Source organism: Chiloscyllium plagiosum, unplaced genomic scaffold (genome assembly GCF_037043375.1).
Source record: "Chiloscyllium plagiosum isolate Xiang-an unplaced genomic scaffold, Cpla_swu_hap1 HiC_scaffold_19, whole genome shotgun sequence".
In the NCBI taxonomy this organism is placed as follows: Eukaryota; Metazoa; Chordata; class Chondrichthyes; order Orectolobiformes; family Hemiscylliidae; genus Chiloscyllium; species Chiloscyllium plagiosum.
In genome coordinates, this window is record NW_028270157.1 from 67,405,519 (window position 1) to 67,432,887 (window position 27,369).

At 44.4% G+C, this 27,369-nt stretch overlaps 1 protein-coding gene across 1 annotated transcript in view; it reads left to right on the forward strand.

The window, feature by feature from the left end:
• The window catches only part of tbxas1 (thromboxane A synthase 1 (platelet)), a 238,952-nt gene that overhangs the window by 194,058 nt on the left and 17,525 nt on the right, over positions 1–27,369 (forward strand). Inside the window, exons 11-12 of the mRNA XM_087997508.1 lie at positions 14,395–14,483; positions 19,984–20,121. Coding sequence (XP_087853634.1) covers positions 14,395–14,483; positions 19,984–20,121 — 227 coding nt within the window. The remainder of the gene's footprint in view (positions 1–14,394; positions 14,484–19,983; positions 20,122–27,369) is intronic.

Genomic DNA, 27,369 nt, shown 5'->3' on the forward strand with positions numbered 1-27,369 from the left:
AAAATTAATTAAGTCTTTAAATTCCACAGTTTCTATGGTGAGATTTAAACCCATGTCTCCAAAGCATTAATTTGAGCCTCTGGATTACTCTGGATTATGTAATTATCTTCCCTAAACCACTCAGACGATCCTTTATTTTCCAATTGTGTCCTAACTTCTGGATTCTCTACAAGGGAAAACACCCTCAGCATCCACAATGAACTTGCCTCTCAGTTTTCAAAATAATTGGTATAGGATCAACTTGCTCAACCTTTCTTTATAAAACCAACCCTTATCCTAGCAATTAGCCTCGTGAACCATATTTCAACTGCTTCCAATGCAAATCTATCCTCTTTAAGTAGAAAAATCAAAATAGTATACAGTACTCTTGCTGCAATTTCACTAATGCCCTGCATAGCAAGATTTCTTACATACTTCATCTCCCGTAGGATAAAAATAAACTTTTAACAACTTTCTATGTAACTTTTTGTGATTCGCATACAAAGACACCAGCGTCCCTCTGTATTGCAGTATTTTGCAGTCTTTCTCTCTATATATGGTATTCTGCTTTTAATTTTACATGTTTTGCATTTTTCAAATTTATAATCCCATCTGCCAAAGGTTTGGAGCCTCAACTAGTTATTGGGTAATTAATGATTTAGATGTGGGAATAGAAAGCCGCATATCCAAGTTTGCTAATGATGGATAGAAAGGTGATATGGGAAGCAGTGTAAATTGAATTGAAGAATTGCAAAAAGATACAGTACTGGGAGATTAAGTGAACAAAAAATTGTAACAAATGGATTTCAGTATAAATAAACATAAGGTATCATTCCTATATGCCGAAAAGCTAGAAACATTGGAGGCCCAGAAATCTTGGTTCGTATTTTTGGGGTCCTGAAGAGAGAGAGGGACACCACCCAAGTCATTGTCCATATAGGTACCAACGACATAGGTAGAAAGAGAGATAGGGATGTAAGGCAGGATTTCAGGGAGCCAGGGTGGAAGCTGAGAGCTAGAACAAACAGAGTTCTTATTTCTGGATTGTTACCCGTGTCACGTGATAGTGAGGCAAGGAATAGGGAGAGATATCAGCTGAACACGTGGCTGCAAGGATGGTGCAGGAGGGAGGCTTTCAGGTTTTTGGATAATTGGGGCTCATTCTGGGTAAGGTGGGACTTGTACAAACAGGACGGTCTTCACTTGAACCAGAGGGGTACTAATATCCTGGGTGGGAAATTTGCTGGTGCTATTCGGGTGGGTTTAAACTAGCTCAGCAGGGGGATGGGAACTGGAGGTGTAGCTGCAGTGCACAGAAGGATGAGAGGAAGGACAGGGACAGGATTTCAGGGTCACAGGAATGTGCTGGCAGACAGCAAAGTGGTTAGAAGTGTGTCTACTTCAATGCCAGAAGTATCTGACATAAGGTAGGTAAGCTTGCAGCATGGATAGGTACCTGGGACTTCGATGTTGTGGCCATTTATGAGACATGGATAGAGCAGGGTGAGGAATCAATGTTGCAGGTTCCAGGGTTTAGATCTTTCATTAAAATCAGGCAAGGTGGTAAAAGTGGGGGAGGCGTGGCCTTGTTAGTCAAAGATAGTGTAACGGTGGCTGACAGAACTTTTGATGAGGACTCATCTACTGAGGTAGTGGGACTCAGGTTAGAAACAGGAAAGGAGAGGTCACACTTCTTGGAGTTTTTTATAGGCCTCCGCAGAGTTCCAGGGAGGTGGAAGAGAGGATTAGCAACATTATCCTAGGTAGGAGTGAAAGGAACAAGGTGGTCATTATGGTGGACTTTAACTTCCCCAACACTGACTGGAAATGCTATAACCCCAGTACGTCGGATGGGTCACTTTTTGTCCAATGTGTACAGGAGGGTTTCCTGACACAGTATGTCGAAGGGCCGACAAGAGGGGAGGCCACACTGGGTCTGGTGCTTGGTAATGAACCAGGCCAGGTGTTTCATTTAGTTGTAGGTGAGCACTTTGGAGAGAGTGACCATAATTCAGTTATGTTTAGTTTAGCGTTGGAAAAGGATAGGTACATGCCACAGGTCAAGAGTTATCAATGGGGAAAGGGCAATTATAATGCGATTATGCAAGAATTAGGATGCATAGAATGGGGTAGCAAAATGCAGGGGATGCAGACAATCGAAATGTGGATCTGGTTTAAGGAACAGATATTACGTGTCCTTGATAAGTATGACCCTGTCAGGCAGGGAGGAAGTGATAAGGTAAGGGAACTGTGGTTACTACAGAAATTGCATCTCTTGTTAAGAAGAAGAAAGAGGCTTATATGTTGATGAGGCAAGATGGTACAGCTGAGGCGATGGAGAGTTACAGATCAGCTAGGAAGGATTTAAAGAGAGAGTTAAGAAGAGCAAAGAGAGGACATGAGCAGTCTTTAGCAAATAGAATAAAGAAGAACCCTAAAACTTTCTATAGGTATATGAGGAATAAAAGGTTGATTAGGGTAGGAATAGGGGCAGTCAAAGACTGAAGTGGGAAGTTGAGTGTGGACCCTGTAGAGATCGGAGAGGTGCTAAATGAACATTTCTCATCGGTGTTTACTCAGGAAAAGGAGAATATTGTAGAGGAGAAAAAAGAGCTACGAGATATTAGGTTAGAAAGGATTGAGATTAGTTACGCACAGGTGTTATCAATTCTAGAAGGAGTGAAAGTAGACAGGTCCTCTGGGCCGGATGGGATTTATCTGAGGATTCTCTGAGAAGCTAGGGAGGAGATAGCAGAGCCTTTGGCTTTGATATTTGAGTGATCATTGTCTACGGGTTTAGTACCTGAGGACTGGAGGATTGCACATGTTGTGCCCTTGTTCAAGAAGGGCAGCAGAGATGACCCAGGTAATTATAAACCAGTGAGCCTTACTTCTGTTGTAGGAAAGGCTGTGGAAAGGATTATAAGAGATAAGATTTATATTCATCTGGCAAGCAACAATTTGATTTCAGATAGTCAACATGGCTTCGTCAAGGGCAGGTCATGTCTCACAAACCTCATTGAGTTTTTTGAGAAGGTGACCAAGCATGTAGATGAGGGTAGGGCAGTTGACGTGGCATACTTGGACTTCAGTAAAGCCTTTGATAAGGTTCCACATGGTAGACTGATGGAGAAAATGCAGAGGCATGGAATTGAGGGTGATTTAGCAGTTTGGATTAGAAATTGGCTTTCTGGAAAAAGGCAGCGACTGGTGGTTGATGGAAAATATTCAGTCTGGCGTCCAGTTACTAGTGGTGTTCCACAAGGATCTGTTTTGGGACTACTGCTGTTTGTCATTTTTATAAATGACTTAGATGCAGGCATCGGTGGATGGATTAGTAAATTTGCAGACGACACTAAAATCGGTGGCATAGTGGACAGTTTGGAAGAATGTTACTGGTTGCAGGGGGATTTGGATAAACTGCAGAATTGGGCTGAGAGGTGACAAATGGAGTTCAATGCAGCTAAATGTGAGGTGGATACACTTTGGGAAGAATAACAGGAAGGCAGAATACTGGGTCAATGGAAAGATTCTTGGTAATGTGGATGTTCAGAGGGATCTTGGAGTCCATGTGCATAGATCCCTGAAAGTTGCCACCCAGGTGGATAGTACTGTTAAGAAGGCATACGGTGTGTTAGGGTTCATTGGTAGAGGGATTGAGTTCCGGAACCGCAATATCATGCTGCAACTATACAAAATGCCACACTTGGAATATTGTGTACAGTTCTGGTCGCCCCATTACAAAAATAACGTGGAAGCATTGGAAAAGGTGCAGAAGAGATTTACCAGGATGTTGCCTGGTCTGGAGGGAAGGTCTTATGAGGAAAGGCTGAGAGACTTGGGTCTGTTCTCATTGGAAAGAAGAAGGCTAAGGGGGGTTTGATAGAAACATACAAGATGATCAGAGGATTAGATAGGGTAGACAGAGAAAGACGTTTTCCTAGGATGATGATGTCAGCTTGTACGAGAAGGCATAACTACAAATTGAGGAGTGATAGATTTAAGACAGATGTCAGAAGCAAGTTCTTTACACAGAGAGTGGTAAGGACGTGGAATGCCCTATCTGCTAAGGTAGTCAACTCAACTCAGCAACCTGTAACATTCTTCCAAACTGTCCACTATGCCACCGATTTTAGTGTCGTCTGCAAATTTACTAATCCATCCACCTATGCCTGCATCTAAGTCATTTATAAATCTCCCTAAACAAAATTTAGGGAGATTTAAACAATCCTTAGATAAGCTCATGGATGATTTTGGGATAGTGTAGGGGAACGAGCTGAGAATAGTTCACAGGTCGGTGCAACATCGAGGGCCGAAGGGCCTGTTGTTCTATGTTCTATGTACATAGATCCTACCCATTAATCAAAAGGCTTACAGAATATTGGCCTTTATAACTAAAGGAATATGATTCAAGTATTACAACAGACTTGGGAAATGTGAACATGTCTGGGCACTACAGCTTTGGAAAGACATATTGACATATTTCCTGGAGTTTGTGGAGATTTAATGGAGATGTTGAAAATCATGAGGAATGTTGATAGACCAAATAAAGAGATATTGTTTCTGGGAGAAGTGTCGCTAAATGGAGGGTGCAGATTTAATGAATTGATAGATGAATCAGAGGGTTTTCGGAACAGGAATAGACCATCTCACTTGTTTAGCCTGCTTCATGGCTGCCCCATAGCTTAGTTCCATACTCTCACCTTTATCCAATGTCCCTGTTAACTAACAAAAATCTATTAATCTTCGTGTTGAAATTAGCAATTGATCTAGTGGAGTTGCGAATTGAAGTTGGAAGTTTTCTAAAGGCCTTCAATTGTTCCAGGGTTGTAGAGGAAAGGATTGCAAAGATGATTCTCGATAGGAGCAAGAGTGACAGGGTAGTTGTTATGCGGGACTTTAACTCCCCCCAGTATTGACTGGGAATACTATAGTTCAAGTAGTTTAGATGGGTCAGTTTTTGTTCCAATGTGTGCAGGAGGATACAGTATGTAGACAGGCCAACAAGGGAGATGCCATATTGGATTTGGTACAGAGGAATGAACCCGGCCAGGTGTTAGATTTAGAGGTAGGCGAGCACTTCGGCGCTGGTGACCACAATTCAGTTATGTTTACAACAGCAATGGGCAGGGATAGGTATATACTGCAGGGAAAGCGGTATAACTGGGGGAATGGCAATTATGATACGATTAAGCAAGATTTAGGATGCATAGGGTGGGGAAGGAAACTGCAGGGGATGGACACACTTGAAATGTGGAGCTTATTCAAGGAACAGCTACTGTGGGTCCTTGATAAGTATATACCTATCAGGCAGGGAGGTAGTTGTTGAGAGAGGGAGTCATGGTTTACTAAAAGAGTTGAAGCTCTTGTCAAGAGGAAGAAGAAGGCTTATGTGAGAATGAGGCAAAAAGGCTCAGTTAGGGGGTTTTGAGAGTTATAAGTTAGCTAGTAAAGATCAAAAGAAAGGACTAAGAACAGCCAGCAGGGGCCATGAGAAGTTGTTGGCAGATAGGATCAAGGAAAACCCTAAGGCCTTCTATAGGTATATCAGAAATAAAAGAATGACTAGAGTAAGGTTAGGGCCAATCAAAGTTAGTAGTGGGAAGTTGTGTGTGGAATCTGAGGACATAGGGGAAATGCTTAATGAATACCTTTCGTCAGTATTCACATTGGAAAAGCGTAATGCTAGTGACAATATGGAAATACAGTCTACTAGATTAGATGGGTTTGAGGTTGACAACGAGGAGGTTTTCGCAATTTTGGAACATCTGAAAATAGATAAGACCCCTGGGCCGGATGGGATTCATCCTCGGATTCTCTGGAAGGTCAGGGAGGAGATTGCAGAGCCTTTTGGCTTCGATCTTTATGTCATCACTGTCGACAGGAGTAGTGCCAGAAGGCTGGAGTATAGCAAATGTTCCCTTGTTTAAGAAGGGGAATTATAGGCCAGTGAGCCTTAGTTTGATTGTGGGTAAGGTGTTGGAAAAGGTTATAAGAAATAGGATTTATAAACATCTGGAAAGGAATAATTTGATTAGGGATAGTCACCTGGTTTTGTGAGGAGTAGGTCGTGCCTCACAAACCTTATTGAGTTCTTTGAGAAGGTAACAAAACAGGTGGATGAATGTAAAGTGGTTAATGTGGTGTATATGTCTTCAGTAAGGCATTTGATAAGGTTCCACATGGTAAGCTATTGCACAAAATACAGAGTTTTGGGATTGAAGGTGATTTCAATCAGAAATTTGATCAGAAATTGGCTAGCTGAAAGAAGAGAGAGAGTTGTGGTTGATGGGAAATGTTCATTCTGAGCTCACTTACTAGTGGTGTGCTGCAAGGATCTGTTTTGGGGCCACTGCTGTTTGTCATTTTTAGTAAATGATCTGGACATAGAAGGCTGGGTTATTAAATTTGTGGATGACACTAAGGTAGGCTGAGTTGTGGATAGTGACGAAGGATGTTGTGGGTTACAGAGGGACATAGATAAGATGCAGAGCTAGGCTGAGAAGTGGCAAATGGAGTTTAATGCAGAAAAGTGTGACGTAGTTCACTTTGGAAGAAGTAACAGGAATGCAAGTACTGGGCTAATGGTAAAATTCTTGGCAGTGTAGATGAACAGAGAGATCTCTGTGTCCTGGTGCATAAATCCCTGAAAGTTGCCACCCAAGATGATAGGGTTGTTAAAGAGGCATATGGTGTTTTAGCATTTATTGGGAGGGAGGTTGAGTTTTGGAGCCATGAGGTCATGCTTCAGCTGTACAAGCCACTGGTAAGGCCACACCTGGAGTATTGCATGCAGTTCAGGTCACCGCATTATCGGAAGGATGTGGAAGCTTTGGAAAAGGTTCAGAGGAGATTTACTAGATTGCTATCTGGTATGGAAGAAAGGTCTAACGAGGAAAGACTGAGGGAACTGAGGCTGTTTTTGTTGTAGAGAAGAAGGTTGAGAGGTGACTTAATCAAGACATATAAATTAATCAGAGGGTTAGATAGGGTGGACAGTGAGAGCCTTTTTCCTTGGATGGTGAAGGCTAACACGAGGGGCATAGCTTTAAATTGAGGGGTGATAGATTTAGGACAGATGTTACGGGTAATTTCTTCACTCAGGGAGTAGTAGGGGAATGGAACGCCTTGCATGCAACAGTAGTTGACCCACTGATATTAAGCGCATTTAAATGGGCATGGGACATACATGTGGATAATAATGGAACGGTATAGATTTGATGGGCATCAAATTAATTTCACAGGTTGGCACAGCATTGAGGGCCTGTACTGCACTGTAACGATCTACGTTCTATCCGTCATCAAGTAATGTTTACAGAAAAGGATTCCAAAATTCTTCCATCCTTTGTGTAAAGACATATTTCCTTTCTGCACTCCAGAATTTTTAGACTATGTCTCCTAGTCCTAGATTCCCTCACTAACAGAAAGTTTTTATTTGTTCTTCTTAAAATCAGGCTCAAGGGATTAAATGCCGTACTCGTGATCCTATTTCTTATGGTCTTATAATTTGTACAATGGGACCATCTATAATGACTTCTACGAATTGTCCAGGAAGTTAGAACTGCTGAAGAGCAGTTACCTACATCTGGAATCCTCCAAATAGTCTACTGCGGAGTTAAGTCACAGACCTCTGATGGCTCTGACTGACTGACTTAGACAATTACCTCAGTAACATAAGAGAAATTGCTTTAACTCTGAGATAACTATAAAACCGACACCTCAACCCAACACCCACCGTGATCTTACAACCACCCTAGCACAGCATTCTTCACCACAACTTGACACATCCCCATGATGTGGCACCCTGCACCCCACTGACCTGAACCACCAAGACCTCTCCTTTCCCTGAGCTGTCCATTGCCCAGCTACCTGCCACCTCAACCTTTGCCCATCTACTTCTCACAATATCCCCTCAACTACCTGCCACATTACGCCTGCACCCACTTATCTGCCACCCTCATCCATCTGCCATTCTTACCCACCTGCCACCTACCTCTATAGCCTACTTACCTTACACAGTTACTCTTTCGCTGCAGCTTGTCAGATACTTTTAGCAGCTTAAACCCCTAATATAGCAGTTACTGCTGTGAAAAAGCAGCATGTTATAGCCTCCAAGTCTGATATGCCACTGTGTTTGAAGGCTTCCCGAGCAGTTACCATCTCAAAGGGCCCAAATTGAAAGTTTTTACTAAAATATGGAGCTGCTATCTGCCTGTGATTGTCTGTCTTCAGAAGATTCAGCCCATTGATTCTACTCCCATTGCTCTTTCAGATAATGACTTTTTCTTGATAACTTGGTGAATAAAAATGGAAACTCTTTGGTACACCCTGAATCTTTTACTTGCACTGGTAGGACTTTCTGCTCCTGTAACCCTCTTAAAATTGAACCCTTTAGTTAATTTTGCCTTGCAGTTCTTTTCACAAAATGTGTCACTTTCTTCTTTACCTGCCACACATGTATCAGCTAATTTCACCAGTCTATGGCTGCTGAAGCCTTCACTGTCTCTCACATTGCTCACTACATTTTCAAATTTCTTGCCATCTGCAAACTTTAAAGTCATGACATGTCTTCCCATGCCTAGATTATTAATATCAATAAAAGGGAACAATGCTATCAACAACCTACCTCAAGGTAACGTCTCTGTACACTTTCCTCCACTCTGAAAGGCAAGTATTTACCACAATTTTCCACTTTCTGTCCTTCAGTAAATGCCATAATCCACACAGTCATTAGCTCTTTAATCCCTTTAGGCTTTGATTTTCCTTTCTGGATTTTGTGGACCACTGCCCATTAGGTGGGGAGGGGTGGTGATTGTAAAATAAAGCAGGTGACATTCCCACCCAGCCTTTCCCTCATCTGTCCCCCAGATTACAGTGGGCAGGAAAGGCTGCCCTTCATCCCTTGGACCTACTGAAACCCTTAAATAGCCAGCTAATTGCTGCATTCTGCATCTACCACTATTTGGTGGTAAACTTGACAACCTTAACTGAGTAAGCTCATCATAGAAAATCATAGAATTACTACAGTGCAAAAGCCGGCCATTCAGCCCATCGAGTCCACATCAACCCTCCAAAGAGCATCCCACCCAGACATACACCCCCAGCCTATCCCTGTAACCTTGCATTTCACATAACTAATCCATCTAACTTGCACATCTTTGGACTGTGGAAGGAAACTGGAGCACCAGGAGGAAACTCATGCAGACACAGGGAGAATGTGCAAACTCCAAACAGACAGTTGCCCGAGGCTGGAATTGAAGATCCTTGATGCTGTGAGGCAACAGTGCCAACCACTGAACTGCCCTGATGGAAGGAAGATCATTAAAGTAGCTAGCTGAAGATAACTCACTGAAACCTTCTCTCACTCTTACTGTTGACTGAGAGAAGACTGATGGAGGGGTAATTGGCAGGATTGGATTTGTCTTGGTTTTTGTGGAGAGGATATATCTGGGCAGCTTGCATCATTGTCAGGTGCGTGCACATGTGATGTATGTTGGTTGAGAAATTGGATAATCTCTTTAGGACTTTGTGCACCCATCATAGGCATCAGCCAAGATCAGAACCCTTCCCTTAACCCATCGCATGTCCTTTCTATAGCAACTCCGCAACCCCTACACCTTCAGTATGGTCGTGGAAGTCCCACTGTGAGTCAGTTACGCTGTTTCCTATGTATGATTGCTGTAGGGCCGCTGGATTTCAGGTAGAAAACTGACTTTTCCAACTTCTAGGGGTGTTAGGAGTTGGGGAATAGGTCTTCTTACCTAATACCCAGCAATATGATGTGGTACAGTTTGAAATTTCTTTTGCAAGTCCATATAAGTAACATCACCCAGAGTCGAGATAGATGACAATCGTGATCTAGAATAGAACAGGCTTGAAGCACTGAATGATCTAATCCTGCTCCTATGTTTCTAACCACGTGACTGTCATTAACCATCTCTTTTTTTTCATCAGCACCAGTCAGTTTTCAATAATGCTGATATTGAAGTAATGTTCAGCTAAAGTTGTTCTGGGTCAGTCACTAGCCTGCTTTGCGATTTAGCAACAAGACCTGACTGAAGAAAAATGAACAGATTACACCAAAAGAGAAATGCCAAAAGCCAGTTGGAAAATTATTATTTTGTAAAATAAAAGCAGGTTCTTGGTCCAAGAGAGGAGCCTTTAAATTACAATACCTGAGCTTTTTCAAAATTGACTTATAGAGTGTGCATTTCCAAGACCTGATAAAGAGAAATGGTTTGAAAGAGATTTGGACCGTAAATTATAGACTCAGGTTGTGGTTCAGTATATGCCTGAATTGCTCATCTTGTAACGTACTGCAAGCAATAAAGTTCCTTCTTCCCCAGCAATTTATAAATCTGCTTCATTGAGCAGTAAAAACCTAGTTTACTCTGGTACCATGCCAAGCACAAGATCCAATAAGCTCGTGGCATTTATTCTTTCAAACAGTAAGAGTGAAAAAACCATTAGACCCATCAGAGACATAGAAAATCACCAGATGACAAATAATCCAGATTCATCTTGTTTACTTTCCACTATCCTTTAGTTACACGATAAAGTGAAAATGGAATTGTTGGCTACCCCTCACAATGTTAATGAAACATGCCAAGGTGCTTCACGGGGTTGGTATAAAACAAAGAATGACCCTGTACCACAGAATATTAGGGAAGATCCTAGAAGTTTGATCGAAGATTTTAAAAGGTGTGTAAAAGAAGGAGAGCAAGATAGAGAAGCTGGGAGATGCAGGGAGGGAATTTCAGGGTTTGAGGCATTGGTAAATGAAAGCACTATCACAAATGTTGCAGTAATTAAAATTGGGAAAGTGCCTGAAGTCACAATTAGAGATGTGCAGCTATCTTGGAGAGTCATGGGGCTAGAGGAGATAGGTAGGGAGGGTGGAGAACATGGAGAAATATGAAAACAATGATGAGAATTTTGAAATCAAGATGGTGCTTTCCAGGAGCCAACGTAGGTAAGCAAGCATGGGTGATAGGAAAGAAGGATTAGCTGCGACTTAAGACATCGGCAGCAAAGTTTTGGATGACTTCCCTTTTGTTCAGGTAATGTGCATTGGGATAGTTGAGTCTTGTGGTAATGGAGACATGAATGAGAGATTCAGCAGCACAAGTACAGTGATAGATGTGAAGTCAGGCAATGTTACAGAAGTGGAAACAAGTGATCTGTAGTGAAGTCACAAAATTGAAGTCAGAAGCTAAAATGTGACACGGAAGTTGCTAACAGACTGACTTATTCTCAGCCTGTTACCAGGGAGAAAGATGGAATCTGTGGCCAGGGAACAGATTTTAGACTGGGGAGCAAAAACAAAGACTTTGGTCTTTCCAATGCTTACTTTGATGAAAGTGGCAGCAAGTGTCATCGGCATAGACAGTGAAAATTGCTGTTGTGCCTTTGGATGTGTCATGAGGCATAGTATGTAGATATGAATTAGGAGGCAGGCAATCTTTGGCAATACAGCATCAATGTTGTGGGAGCAGGAAATGAAGACACAATAAGTGACAGTCTGGCTATTATTAGATGGATAAGATTGGAACCAGGTGAAAAGAATGCTACCCAGTTGGATGTGGAGGTGCTGGTGTTGGACTGGGTTGGACAAAGTCAGAAGTCACACGACACCAGGTTCTAGTCCAACAGGTTTATTTGAAAACACAAACCTTCTGGGCTCTTCTCCTTCATCAGGTGCTAGTGAGAGAGGAAGATCTTAGACAAGGATCAAAGAAGCATACAACTCATGCAAATCAATTGAACACACCTAAACACTCTTAAATCTTTAATCAGTTAGAATGGAGGTGCAGGTTTCAGTTGATTAATCTGCAAATCCCAGAATTTCTTTCAAGTCACTGCCCCGAGATAACTCAAGGTGTTATCAATATAAAGGAGGTGACGCCTCTGGTCAGACAATGTATTTTAGGCACGAGGTCATGTTTGGAGTCCATCTGGTGTCTTAACTTGGAGTCAGATTGCTTTTATTTCCAAAGTAGGAGTTTATAAAATGTCACCTTGACTCTCTACAAATTGTGTGTTTTTTAAACAAAATAGAATGTATCTGCAAATCTTCAAAAAGCACACAGTTTGTGCTGGAAGACAGTGTAAAGGTGTTGAAAGAGGAAGGTGTGGCCACCCCTGTTCCAAAGCCTGTGGACCGCTCAAGAAGGATGCAAAGGGATAGCTTTCCCACCTGTCAGTTTTTAATTAGTCCACAGCAATCTCAGGCGTGAGGTGTGGGCAAGTCCAGTAGTGGAGAGCTTTGGGAGTCAAAGATCCAAAACCATCTGCACTTCTAAAGCCTGTAACTCTTACCTTGTCAAATTTTAAATTACTCATACTGTGTCCTTAAATATTATTTTATGAAAGAAAGCTGTTCTAATGCTCATTCTCACATTTAGACAATTCCCCACCTTCTCCAGCTGTCAATCATAATAGCTCTGATGGGAAAGGAAAGCATTAGGAAATTTACAAAAAGACTGCTGTAAGCAATTTGAGGAAGGATTTTGGGAAGTTCATCTGCAATGCCAGAAAGCACTTAACCATTCTGACTGTGTTGGGATTTGCAGACTATTTGACCGTGAAGGATAGTGGAGAGTTCACAAACAATGTTGGCTTCATTCCCTGTTTAAACACATGCTCTGTGGACTAATATCACATTGAATAATAATCAAGAGAAAGACCTCAGGCAAAATTCCTTCTCCATCTCAGCGCATAGGCCAGAAACAAATTATGCTATCTCAATATTTGCTGCAACTGAGATTAGATAACCCATATCAATTAACAAAACAGTTTCCATGCAGCTAATGACCAAGGCAGTTTCCAGCCTACCAGAGTTAGTATTGTTATGATCCCAGCTGAATTTATTACTGGACAAATCAGACTCCAGCTGAAATCTGGCATGCTCGGTCACATTCTGTTTATTTTTAGTTTAATGAGGTTGTCCTGCACTGAAACATAAACACAGAATCCTGCAGATTTGGTTTTAATAACAAAACAGAAGTTATTTCACAACAAAAATGAGGATAAGTTAGAATAAACCAAATTAAAGCAAGTTTAAAGATTTTGAAACACATGGTGAAAATGTTCCTCTTATTCCTTGCAGCGCCCTAGTGCTCTCACTTCTACAGGGCTTAATTAAACTGATGTTTCAATTCCCACTGTTGAGAATCTGATAGCCTCTTCCTTGAATCTTCATACAGATTAGCTTGGACTTTCTCTGCCTCAAAAAATTGCTTCAGTATTGTAACCAAACACTTCTCATTCTGGAACTTTCAAACTAAATTCTTTATACTAAAATAACCTGTTTCTTAATAGTTCTAAATGATCTCTGTTTTTCATAACTTCACATTTTTAGTTTCTTTTCTTCAAACTATGGGTATTTCCTCTAAGCCAAAACGAAACACCATTCTATACCCATCTAATGGAAACCTGTTACACTATACTGTTTACTTTGTTTATTAATATAAACTCTCCCAGTGTAAACAAATTCCCATTAGCCTCTATAGGCTATCTCATACTTTTCAAAATAAATCACCTTGACAACAGGAGAATAGTTAATCATTAAATCTCTTCGTAGATATAGACCAAAATTCCCATGCCACTAGTTCAAAATCCAAATTCTAAAATAGATGTTATTGCGATCTGTATAAATCACAGACCTTATATCAGACTGTTAATGGGTAAATGGTCTTAAATCCAGGCCATAAGGGAAGACTAGCTCCAATAGTTCATAATACGTTAAAAGATTTTTTAATGATTTAACATAGGAATTTGGGGTAATTTATATTCATCAATTGTTCACATGAAGTTAAACTCTGAAGTGATGAATTGAAACCAGTTAGAGTATCGATCCATGATAGTGATTCTTAAATTTAATTTATATTGAGACAGTGAAGCTTGCAAAGATAATCAGAAATAAATTTGGGTGCAATAGAATAGAAATGCCTAATTTATTTGATCTCAGCAAAAATCCTTGGAAATCCTTCCTCATTGTGTTTGCCTTTGTACCATTTGTAATGCAAGGACGGGGTCTTTGCTTGGTAGATAACTGGCCAATCCTTGGACACAGGGCTGAGGAATGATCAAATATCACATCTCTAGAATAACTGGTACGGACAGTGTAGAATGGAAGGCAGGCACAGCAGGCAACAACTTTCATCTTAAATTCAACACCACCTTTTGTCAGAGAACTGCTGGGATAAATGTTGCCTCCTCAGTAGAGTAAACTTTGTTACTGTCTGTGCTAGAAAGAACTTAACAAAATGAATTCATTGTGAACTGAGGTGAATCCCTTGCAGTGAATATGGGAGATACTCGAGAAATTCTTGTCTAGATCTGGAATTTGTTGTTTGTTAAAGATTCAACATATAAAGTGTTGCTGTGCATAAATTTAACGTTGTACTCTTTCAGATCACTCCCGATTATAACAACGTGCAGAAATTAACCTACTTGGACATGGTGATCTCAGAGTCCCTACGCATGTACCCGCCTGGAGTCAGGTAAAAAGAAACATTCCAAAAAACTTTCAGGCATTATAGTGAGAATCAGGTTAAAAAAAAACTTTAGAAGGTATTGTTGTATAACAGACTATTTTATTTTGTATTACAAACATTTCCACTGGGTTTTATACATGCAGGATTTCACAGTAACTTTTTCAGGCAGTGATTGGCTAAATCAAGTGTATCAGGAGTATTTCCATAGCATACGATAAAACAAATTTCAGTCCTAAGAATTGTTACAGATGTAGACATCACACTGCGCTGTTGGTCTTTTTTTAAAGCTTGGCAAACTGTGATTTGGGAGCTTACCTTTAAACTGTTCTGTTTTTATATTGCATCCTCCCTAGGCATCACGGCTGGCACCACCCTGTCCTAGCTTCATTTTCCTTTGAATATAAAGTGTTACGAAAAAGGAGAGCAAGCCAGACCAAATCAGGCTCACTAACACTGGATTTGCAATACAGTGAAATTAAAATATTTAATAACCCTCAGAACTGTTTTTAACTGGACTTTTCAAATAACTCATATTGGATACATTTATAACTTAAATAAAAATTAGCAAGTTATGATTAATAATATAACTTCAGCAGAACACAGAAAAACTATAAGATAATCTAATTAATTCCTACGATCCAAGCCTAATTTTCTTTGATCAATTCACACACCAACAGACAGACAAACACAGTTAAAGGATAATGTTTTTAAAAATTATAGAATCATAAATTCGATAACCATTTCAGTGGTGAATACCAAGCTTTCATTAAATCTAATTGATTGTATTAAAGACAGGACTGTATCTTGCTTGAATTTTTTATTTTATTTCAAAAATATACTTTATTCATAAAATTATTTTGATATCTATACAATTGGTCATGCCATTCTTATGCACACATTGCATTTCTTTACATACAGAGATCAGAATTAATCATTCGTATATACAAGTCTGTACTATCCATCTCTTCTGCTGAGGCATCAACGGAGCCCAAATTACTGGGTGGGCCCCCTGTTCTTCTTAGGCAGGCAGATGTTACACAGTGGTCTTTCCCCACCGCGCCTTGGCGGCAACTGCCCCAAGCTTCAGCGCGTCCCTCAACACGTAGTCCTGGACCTTGGAATGTGCCAGTCTGCAACACTCAGTCAGGATCAGCTCCTTCAGCTGGAAGATCAACAGGTTTCGGACAGACAAAAGAGCATCTTCGACCGAGTTGATGATCCTCCAGGCACAGTTGATGTTCGTCTCGGTGTGTGCCCCAGGGAACAGACCGTAAAGCACAGAGCTCCGCGTCACAGAGCTGCTCGGGACGAACCTCGACAAACACCACTGCATTCCTCTCCAGACTTCTTCTGCATAGGCACATTCCAGAAGGAGGTGTGTGACAGTCTCGTTCCCCCCCCCGCACTGCACGCTTCGAGGGCAGCGTGCAGTGCGGCTGAGAGTCCGGGTGTGCATAAAGGATCTCACAGGCAGAGCCCTTCTCACCACCAGCCATGCCATGTCTTGGTGCTTGTTGGAAAGTTCTGGCGATGAGGCATTCTGCCAAATGGCTTTGACAGTCTGCCCAGGGAAACGCTCGATAGGAACCGCCCTCTCCTTTTCCCGAAGGGTCTCAAGGACACTATGTGCTGACCACTTCCTGATGGACTTGTGGTCAAAGGTGTTTTTCTTCATAAATTTCTCCACAAAGGACAGGTGATACGGAACGGTCCAACTACTCGGAGCGTTCCGCGGCAGCGAGGCCAGGCCCATCCTTCACAACACTGGGGACAGGTAGAACCTCAGTACGTAGTGACACTTGGTGTTTGCGTACCGGGGATCCACGCACAGCTTGATGTAGCCACACACAAAGGTGGCCATCAGGGTGAGGGTGGCATTGGGTGTATTTTTTCCCCCGTTGCCCAGATCTTTGTACAGCGAGTCCCTTCGGACCCGGTCCATCTTTGATCTCCATATAAACTGGAAGGTGGCCCGAGTGACTGCAGCGGCACAGGTTCTGGGAATAGGCCAGACCTGTGCCACGTATAACAGCAATGACAGTGCCTCGCACCAGATTTTTTCCCACGATGGACAGCGACCGTAGCTTCCATCTGCCCAGTTTCTGTCTCACTTTCCTGATATGCTCCTCCAGTGGACCCAACGTTACAGATATCAGTCTTCAGCCAATTCGATTCACTGCACATGATACCAAGAAGCAGTTGGAGATACTGGATACTGCCAAGGCCACGGGACCTGACAACATTCCAGCAATAATACTGAAGACCTGTGCTCCAGAATGTGCCGCTCCTCTAGCCAAGCTGTTCCAGTACAATTATAACGCTGGTATCTACCCTTCAATATGGAAAATTGCCCAAGTATGTCTCGTACATAAAAGGCAGGACAAATCCAACCCAGCTAATTACCACCCCATCAGTCTACTGTTGATCATCAGTAAAGTGACAGCCCTTGACATCAAGGCTGCATTCGACTGAGTGTGGCATCAAGAAACCCTAGCAAAACTGGAATCAGTGGGTATTGGGGGCAAACTCTTTGATAGTTGGAGTCATACCTGATGCATAGGAAGATGGTCGTGGTTGTTTGAGGTCAGTCATCTCAGTTCCAGGACATCTCTGCAGGAGTTCCTCAGGGTAGTGTCTTAGGCCCAACCATCTTCAGCTGCTTCATCGATGACCTTTCCTTCATCATAAGGTCAGAAATGGGGATGTTCGCCGATGATTGCACAATGTTCAGCACTATTTGTGACTCCTCAGATACTGAAGCAGTCCATGTACAAATGCAACAAGATCTGGACAATATCCAGGCTTGGGCTGACAATTGGCAAGTTACAGTCGCACCATAGAAATACCAGGCTACGACCATCATGAATAAGAGACAATCTAACCACCGCCCTTTGGCATTCAAGGATGTTACCATCACTCAATTCCCCACTATCAACAACCTGGGCATTATCATTAACCAGAAACTCAACTGCACTAACCACATAAACACAGTGGCTACAAGAGTAGAATAGAAGCCAGCAATACTGCGACGAGTAACTCACCTCAATACTTCTCAAAGCCTGTCCACCATCTACAGACACAAGTCAGGAATATGATAGAATACCTCCCACTTGCCTGGATGAGTACAGCCCCTCCAACACTCAAGAAGCTTGACACCATCCAGGAGAAAGCAGCTCACTTGATTGGCACTACATCCACAAATATCTACTCCCTCCACTCAGTAGCGGCAGTGTGTACTATCTACAAGAGGCACTGCAGAAATTCACCAAAGATCCTCAGACAGCATCTTCCAAATCCATGACCACTTCCATCTAGAAGGACGAGGGCAGCAGATGAATAGGAATACCACTATCTTCAAGTTCCCCTCCAAGCCACTCACCATTCTGACTTGAAAATATATTGCCATTCCTTCACTATCGCTGGGTCAAAGTCTTGGAATTCCTTCCCTAAGGGCATTGTGGGTCAACCTACAGTAAGTGGACTGCAGCAGTTCAAGAAGGCAGCTCACCACCTTCTCAAGGGGCAACTAGGGACGGGCAATAAATGCTAGGCCCAGCCAGTGACACCCACATCCCAAAAATTAATTTTAAAAAATCTTTAATTAAACCTCTCTGCTCGAAGGAGAATAATCCCAGTTTTGCTCATCTTTTTATCCATTGAAGCCTTTCATAACGTACAATTAGAGATTGAGAGCTTGGTTTCTAATCATCCCGTAGCAGCAAGCAATGTAGTGCAGGATTACTCCACTATTATTGTGTTGCCAACCAGAAGGGTCGAGATTGATTTTTGACGCGTGCTAAGCTGAGCTGTGCAAATATACGCTTTTCAGAGCCTTTTGCCATAAGGAAGTGGGAGTATGGGGGAAAGAAATTCAGCAAAGTTTTCCACTCCTGGTTGTGATCGAGTAACTTGCCTGCATGAGTACAGCTCTAACAGAGCTCAAGAAGCTTGACGCCGTCCAGCATAAAGCAACACACTTGATTGCCTCTACATCCACAAAAATCCACTCTCTCAACCATCAATACTCAGTAGCAGCATAGAACACAGAACATTACAGCACAGTGCAGGGTCTTTGGCGCTCTGTGGAACCAATCTGGAGCCCACCTAACCTACACTATTCCATTCTCGTCCATATGCCTATCCAATGACCATTTAAATGTCTGCAAAGCTGGCGAGTCTACAACTGTTGCAGGCAATGCGTTCCCTGCCCCATTACTCTCTGAGTAAAGAAACTACCTCTGACATCTGTCCTGTATCTATCACCCCTCAGTTTGAAGCTATGTCCTCTCGTGCTAGCCACCACCATCCCAGAAAATAGGCTCTCACTGTCCACCCTATCTAACCCTCTGATTATATGTCTCAACTAAGTCACCTCTCAACCTCCTTCTCTCAAACGAAAACAGCCTCAAGTCCCTCAACCTTTCCTCGTAAGACCTTCCTTCCATACCAGACAACAGCCTAGTAAATCTCCTCTGAACCCTTTCCAAAGCTTCCACATCCTTCCTATAATGCGGTGACCACAGCTGTACGCAATACTCCAAATGTGGCCTCACTAGAGTTTTGTACAGCTGCAGCATGATCTCATGGTTTCGAAACTCAATCCCTCTACAACAAAAGCTAACATACTGTATGCCTTCTTAACAACCCTATCAATCTGGGTGGCAACTTTCAAGGATCTGTGTACCGAGAGACCGAGATCTGTCTGCTCATCTACACTACGAAGAATCCTACCATTAGCCCAGTACTCTGCATTTCTGTTACTCCTTCCAAAGTGAATCACCTCACACTTTTCTGCATTAAATTTCATTTGCCACCTCTCAGTCCAGCTTTGCAGTTACCTATGTCCCTCTGTAACCTACAACATCCTTAGGCACTATCCACAACTGTACCGACCTTAGTGTCATCTGCAAATTTACTAAGCCATCCTCTACGTCCTCTTCCAGGTCATTTATAAAAATGACAAACAGCAGTGGACCCAAAACAGGTGTGTACTGTCTACAAGGTGCACTACAGAAATTCACTAAAGATTCTCAGACAGCATCTTCCAAACCCACAACCACTTCCGTGTGAAAGAACAAGGGCAGCAGATTCATTGGAACACCACCAACTTCAAGTTCCCCTCCAAGCCACCCACTATCCTGATTTGGAAATATATCGCCATTCCTTCACTATCGCTGGGTCAAAATCCTGGAATTCCCTCTCTAATGGCATTGTGGGTCAACCCACAGCAGGTGGACTGCAGCAGTTCAAGAAGGCAGCTCTACACCACCTCCTCAAGAGTAACTAGAGATGGGCAATAAATTCTGGCCAGCCAGAAATGCCCACATCTCACTAATGAATAAAAAGAAACCTTCGTTAGAATGTGTCTGTGAAGGACATATGGTGCTCGTATACCCACACTAGAATACAGTACCTTCAGGGAAAGAGAGGACTGACTGTTGTATACATAGTTACTAACTGTAAAGATCAGAGATAAAATAACTAGCACTTGTGTTGCTTGCTGCAGGTTTGGTCGCTGGTGTGAAAAAGATTGTTTGGTGAATGGACAGTTCATTCCCGCGGGGATAACTGTCGAAGTTCCGGTTGGTGTCCTCCACTATGACCCTAAATACTGGCCAGAACCAGAGAAATTTAAACCAGAGAGGTGGGTAGCAACCAATGTATTGCTTGTAAAGCAATGTATGATGCTTCACAGGAGTATTAAAGCAGGCAACCAAACACTTGGTCAAAGAAACCAAGGAGTTAAACAGCAATTTCCGCACTGAAAATTGACCTTTACTGGACCAGCAACAAGAAAAAGTATGTGCATGGTAAGTTAAGCTGCGTACATAAAGGCATATATGCCACTCACTTTCATCATCTGTTCATTGTCCTAAGGAGGACAAAATGTATCACTCAAAATGTATTGAACTGAAAAGGATTTTGACCTCTATTGCTGCCATTCCATTAGTTTCCTTGCTGAAGCTTGCCAGCCGGTCAACAGTGATTGCTGGCACCCAAACTAAGATGCTGCCGAAATAGGTGGGAAGGCAAATCGTAGGGATAACACAGAGTCTGGCAAGGCATATACTGGGATTAATCCAGTGAGCAAAAAACTTGACAGATGGAAAATAACAAAAGCTGAATATTATTTAATGGAGAAAGAATGCAGAAGGCTACATGCTGAAAGATTTGGAACCCCTCATGCTTAAATCACATGCTTAAAGCTATCATACAGATCCAGCAGGTAATAGGGAAGATATCCTTCCTATAATGTAGTAATTGGAATTCCAGTTATGGCCTAATGAACGTTTTATACAGTTCCAGCATAATGTCCCTTCCATCTATCTGTACCTTGGCTAATCAAGACATATGTCTACATGTCTTTTTAATTACCTTATCTACTTGCCCTGCTACCTTCAGGGATATGTGCCTGTGCACACTATGGTCCCTCGGATCTTCAGTACTTTCCACAATCCTGCTATACCTTGTCTGCTCAGCCTGTCTGATGAGTGCATTACCTCTCACTTCTCCAGGTTAAGTAACGTGCCTCTGCTCTGCAAAGCTTAACATATGCTTTTCTGATCAGAGTTTTACAACTTGCACACCATATATCTTGTTGCATTTTCTCTAACAGTGGTATAAGGCAGATTATACTTAACTACTTTAATATTAGGTCAAATGAACATATCATTCACTCATCAACATGGATAGTGTAAAATTTAATTTGTGAACCAAAAAGTTGAGAACAGTAAACCAACTTGCTAGACATTTCCTTGACGTCAGCAAGGGGCTGCTTGGATGGTGAGGAACTGTGTTGAACAAACAAACTGGACATTATGGAATTGGGTGGCAATAAGCTTGTCTCTAGCTTCTTGGGTTTTTGAAATATTGTTCATTCTTCCTGCCAGAGAGAATTGTCCTGATTAATCTCCTGACCCTCAGTCTCATCTCACCCTAGGATTGCTTTTGGTCCCTAGTTTCATCTGTATCCAGGACATTTCCCCCTCTACTTTGTGGCAAGAATTGTGCAGGCTACAGCATACTCCAGTGATGTAGGACAGCTCTGTGTGCTGTACTGCGAAACCCCATGAGAGCAGACTTGGCATTGAAGCCTCACCGTCAGGAGATTCTATAGTCATGGTGAAAACATGAACAGCATTGTAGCTTAGTACTGCATCCGCCTTACAGGTGTCACGAGCCGGGTTTAGAGAACTTGTGTCCAACCAGCCATCCCTGGCTAGATCAAGGACCTTAGAGAGAGGCAGGTATCTGCAAGTCCTCCAGTTCATGCAAGTCATGGCACCCCCGTGGATAACTGGTACAAATCAGAGTTTAATGTCGGCTAGGCAAAGCTTAACATATGCTTTTCTGATCAGAGTTTTAAAACTTGCACACCATATATGCAAAATCTTCAAGTTTTCATCCAATTACCATCAATCAACATATAATCATCCCCTAATTCCATTTGTCTTAGACATCCTGCCAGGTTTTACCAGATAATATCTGAAACATGGCCTCCATAACCACAAATTATTTGAACGTTCAGGGAATGAGGCAATTGTAATGATAATTCCACAGGCTGGAGAGAGAGCGCTCCCAAAGCAACATGGATACAGTTGTTTGTACCCTGCACTTGGGGTAAGTGAGAATCCTAATGTTTGATTCTCTTCATTGAGGTAATAGGTATAATAGGTAAAGAAGAGGTATGCTCTGCTGAAAGTGGGATAAGTAAAATCCTGGGTTCATTATTGGGAGATATCACACACATCCCCAATGGCTCCCTCAAAGATAACTGCTAGCATAAAATAAAGGCTACCTTGACAGTAGGTAGAATGGGGTTGCCACTTAGTCTTTGTGAGCATCAGTTCAGCTGAGATAATACAGTCTAGGTTAGAGTGCTGCTGGAAAAGCACAGCAGGTCAAGCAGCATCCGAGGAGCAGGAAGATTGACGTTTTGGGCAAAAGCCTGCCTGAGATAATACAGTGGACATTCTTAATTTTCTGTGGCATTGCCATCCCCAAATTTGCAAATAACTGCAGGGAAACCTATAAACCCTGGTTCTCACTTTCCTCTGTACCTCCTTGATGGATCTTCATCTGTTGCTTCTCCCTCTAAAGGCTATATAGCTGTCACTGCTGCCTGGTCTAGCTGGGATTGTTAAAGCTGTAGTCTCTGCTGCCTCCTTCTGTATTTCCTTCTTAGTAGGAGTCAGACACAGAAAAGGCAGGTACAGGTTGGGACATTTCAGAAGATGATTTGTGAGGAAAGTGTTATTGAAGGGATGTCTGAATCCTCATATCCTTGACCATCAAATGAACTGTAATGTACTCACACAATGTGGCTTCTCAAGAAAGGTATTCCTCAATAAGAACCTCTGAGGTTTGTAACCTCCTTAAAAGCACTGTGGACAATGAAAACATCTCTGTTCCATCGGAAGCAGGCTCTTGCCATTTAGTCCCCATGAAACATACCTGCCATAAACCTCCCTTTCATGTCTTAGCCCAGGTCCTTACAAAGTTACTTTTCTCGTATGGCAATTGCTATGCATTGCCCTCTCATACTTAATATAAATTGTCATGCCCAACTAAGAGCATCCGTTTCAGCTTTTTAAGTTTCTTATTACAATAAGATTTGTTGAGCTTATATCACAAGGTAGTAATTTGTAGACACAGTGGAATGCTTATGATTGCTTGGGCCTGTAATTTTTTCTGTGCATTGTTTGACAATTACTGGCTTGCAGATGAAGAACAAGTCAATATGGATTTAGTAAGGGAAGGTCATGCCTGACAAACCTGTTAAAATTCTTTGAAGAGGTAACAAGTAGATTAGACCAGGGAAACCCAGTGGATGTTATCTATCTAAACTTCCAAAAAGGCTTTTGATAAGGTGTCTCACGGAGAAGGCCCATGGTGTTCGAGGTGAGCTACTGGCATCGATTGAGGATCGGCTGTCTGACAGAAGGCAGAGTGTTGGGATAAAAGGTTCTTTTTCGGACAAGTGATGTCTCACAGGGTTCAGTGTTGGAGCCGCAGCTGTTCACTTTATATAAAGTAATGATCTGGATGAAGGGACTGGGGCATTCTGGCGGAGTTTGCCAATGATATGAAGTTAGGTGGACAGGTAGGTAGTACTGAGGAAGTGGGGAGGCTGCAGAAAGATTTAGACAGTTTACGAGAGTGGTCCAGGAAATGGCTGATGAAATTCAACATGGGCAAATGTGAGGTCTTGCACTTTGGAAAAAAGAATACAGACATGGATTATTTTCTAAACGGTGAGAAAATTCATAAAGCCAAGTACAAAGGGATCTGGGAGTGCTAGTCCAGGATTCTCTCAAGGTTAACTTGCAGGTTGGGTCCGTAGTTCAGAAAGAAAATGTTGTCATTTATCTCAAGAGCTGAAAAATGTGTTGCTGGAAAAGCGCAGCAGGTCAGGCAGCATCCATGGAGCAGGAGAATCGGCATTTCAGGCATAAGCCCTTCTTCAGGAATGAGGAGGGTGTGCCATGCAGGCTAAGATAAAAGGTAGGGAGGAGGGACTTGGGGGAGGGGCATTGGGAATGCGATAGGTGGAAGGAGGTTAAGGTGAGGGTGATAGGCCGGAGTGGGGGTGGGGGCGGAGAGGTCGGGAAGAAGATTGCAGGTCAAGAAGGCGGTGCTGAGTCCGAGGTTGGGACTGAGATAAGGTGGGGGGAGGGGAAATGAGAAAGCTGGAGAAATCTGCATTCATCCCTTGTGGTTGGAGGGTTCCCAGGCGTCGTGTTGTCCTTGGCGGAGTGGGAAGGGGAGTTAAAGTGTTCAGCCACGGGGCAGTTGGGTTGGTTGGTGCAGGTGTCCCAGAGGTGTTCTCTGAAACGTTCCGCAAGTAGGCGACCTGTCTCCCCAATGTAGAGGAGGCCACATTGGGTGCAGCAGATGCAATAAATGATGTGTGTGGAGGTGCAGGTGAATTTGTGGCGGATATGGAAGTATCCCATGGGGCCTTGGAGGGAAGTGAGGTGGGAGGTGTGGGCGCAAGTTTTGCATTTCTTGCGGTTGCAGGGGAAGGTGCCGGGAGTGGAGGTTGGGTTGGTGGGGGGTGTGGATCTGACGAGGGAGTCGCGGAGGGAGTGGTCTTTCCGGAACGCTGATAGGGGAGGGGTGGGAAATATATCCTTGGTGGTGGGGTCTGTTTGGAGGTGGCGGAAATGACGAAAGATGATACGATGTATCTGGAGGTTGGTGGGGTGGTAGGTGAGGACCAGTGGGGTTCTGTCCTGGTGGCGATTGGAGGGGCAGGGTTCAAGGGCGGAGGAGCGGGAAGTGGAAGAGATGCAGTGGAGAGCATCGTCAACCACGTCTGAGGGGAAATTGCGGTCTTTGAAGAAGGAGGCCATCTGGGTTGTTCAGTATTGTAATTGGTCCTCCTGGGAGCAGCCGCGGCGGAGGCGAAGGAATTGGGAATATGGGATGGCATTTTTACAGTGGGCAGGGTGGGAGGAGTTGTAATCTAGGTAGCTGAGGGAGTCGGTCGGTTTATAGTGAATGTCCGTGTCGATTTGGTCACCCGAGATAGAAATGGAGAGGTCTAGGAAGGGGAGGGAGGAGTCTGAGACGGTCCAGGTAAATTTGAGGTCGGGGTGGAAGGTGTTAGTAAAGTGGATGAACTGTTCAGCCTCCTCGTGGGAGCACGAGGTAGCGCCGATACAGTCATCGATGTAGCGGAGGAAAAGGTGGGGGGTGGGGCCAGTGTAGCTGCGGAAGATGGACTGTTCCACATATCTGACGAAGAGGCAGGCATAGCTGGGGCCCATGCGGGTGCCCATGGCTACTCCTTTGGTTTGGAGGAAGTGGGAGGATTGGAAAGAGAAGTTGTTCAGAGTGAGGACCAGTTCAGTCAGTCGAAGGAGGGTGTCAGTGGAAGGGTACTGGTCGGTACGGCGGGAAAGGAAAAAGCAGAGGGCTTTGAGGCCTTCAAGATGGGGGATGGAGGTGTACAGGGACTGGATGTCCATGGTGAAGATAAGGCGTTGGGGGCCAGGGAAGCAAAAATCATGGAGGAGGTGGAGGGCGTGGGTGGTTTCCCGAACATAGGTGGGAAGTTCTTGGACTAAGGGGGACAGGACCGTGTCGAGGTATGCAGAGATGAGTTCGGTGTGGCAGGAGCAGGCTTTAACAATGGGTCGGCCGGCGCAGTCAGGTTTGTGGATTTTGGGCAGGAGGTAGAAACGGGTGGTGCGGGTTGTGGGGCGATGATGTTGAAGGCGGTGGATGGGAGATCCCCTGAGGTGATGAGGTTATGGATGGTCTGGGAGATGATGGTTTAGTGGTGGGAGGTGGGGTCATGGTCAAGGGGGCAGTAGGAGGAGGTGTCCACGAGCTGGCGTTTAGCTTCAGCAATGTAAAGATCGGTGCATCAAACTATAACCGCGCTTCCCTTGTCGGCCGGTTTGATAGTGAGGTTGGGGTTGGAGCAGAGGGAATGGAGGGCTGTACGTTGTGAGGGTGAGAGGTTGGAGTGGGTGAGAGGGGTGGACAGGTTGAGACGGTTAATGTCGCTGCGGCAGTTGGCTATGAAGAGATCGATGGCGGGTAAGAGGCCAGCACGAGGTGTCCAGCTGAATGGGGTGTATTGGAGGCGGGAGAAAGGGTCATGAGAGGGTGGGCAAGAATCCTGGTTGAAGAAGTAGGCACGGAGGTGAAGGCGGCGGAAGAATTGTTCAATGTCACGTCGTGTGTTGAACTCGTTAATCCGGGAGCGTACGGGGATGAAGGTAAGGCCTCTGTTGAGGACTGATCTTTCATCCTCAGAGAGGGGGTGGTCTGGAGGGATGGTGAAAATACGGCAGGGCTGGGAGCTAGGACCTGGTGTGGGGCTGGAGCTGGGAGTGGGGGTGGGGTTAGGCATGGGGGCAGAGTTGGGCATGGGGGCAGAGATCGGTGTGGGGGCAGGGTTAGGCGTGGGGGCGGAGATCAGTGTTGGGGGTGGGGTTAGGCATGGGGGTGGAGATTGGTGTGGGGGCGGGGTTTGGTGGGGGCGGGGTTAGGTGTGGGGGTGGAGATTGGTGTGGGGGGGGGGTTTGGTGTGGGGGGGGGTTTGGTGTGGGGGCGGGGTTTGGTGTGGGGGGGGGGTTTGGTGTGGGGGCGGGGTTTGGTGTGGGGGCGGGGTTTGGTGTGGGGCGGGGTTAGGTGTGGGGGCGGGGTTAGGTGTGGGGGCGGGGTTAGGTGTGGGGGCGGGGTTAGGTGTGGGGCCGGGGTTAGGTGTGGGGGCGGGGTTAGGTGTGGGGGCGGGGTTAGGTGTGGGGGGTGGAGATTGGCGTGTGGGGGCGGGGTTAGGTGTGGGGGTGGAGATTGGCGTGTGGGGGCGGGGGTTAGGTGTGGGGGTGGAGATTGGCGTGTGGGGCGGGGTTAGGTGTGGGGGTGGAGATTGGCGTGTGGGGGCGGGGTTAGTGTGGGGGTGGAGATTGGCGTGTGGGGCGGGGTTAGGTGTGGGGGTGGAGATTGGCGTGTGGGGGCGGGGTTAGGTGTGGGGGTGGAGATTGGCGTGTGGGGGCGGGGTTAGGTGTGGGGGTGGAGATTGGCGTGTGGGGGCGGGGTTAGGTGTGGGGGTGGAGATTGGCGTGTGGGGGCGGGTTAGGTGTGGGGGTGGAGATTGGCGTGTGGGGGCGGGGTTAGGTGTGGGGGTGGAGATTGGAGGTGCGGGGTTAGGTGTGGGGGTGGAGATTGGCGTGTGGGGGCGGGGTTAGGTGTGGGGGTGGAGATGGCGTGTGGGGGCGGGGTTAGGTGTGGGGGTGGAGATTGGCGTGTGGGGGCGGGGTTAGGTGTGGGGGTGGAGATTGGCGTGGGGGCGGAGACGCATGCGGCATGTTCGGTTGTGCAGGTGAGTGACGTCACTGGGGGCGGAAGTGGATGCGGCGACGGCAGAAACGGTATT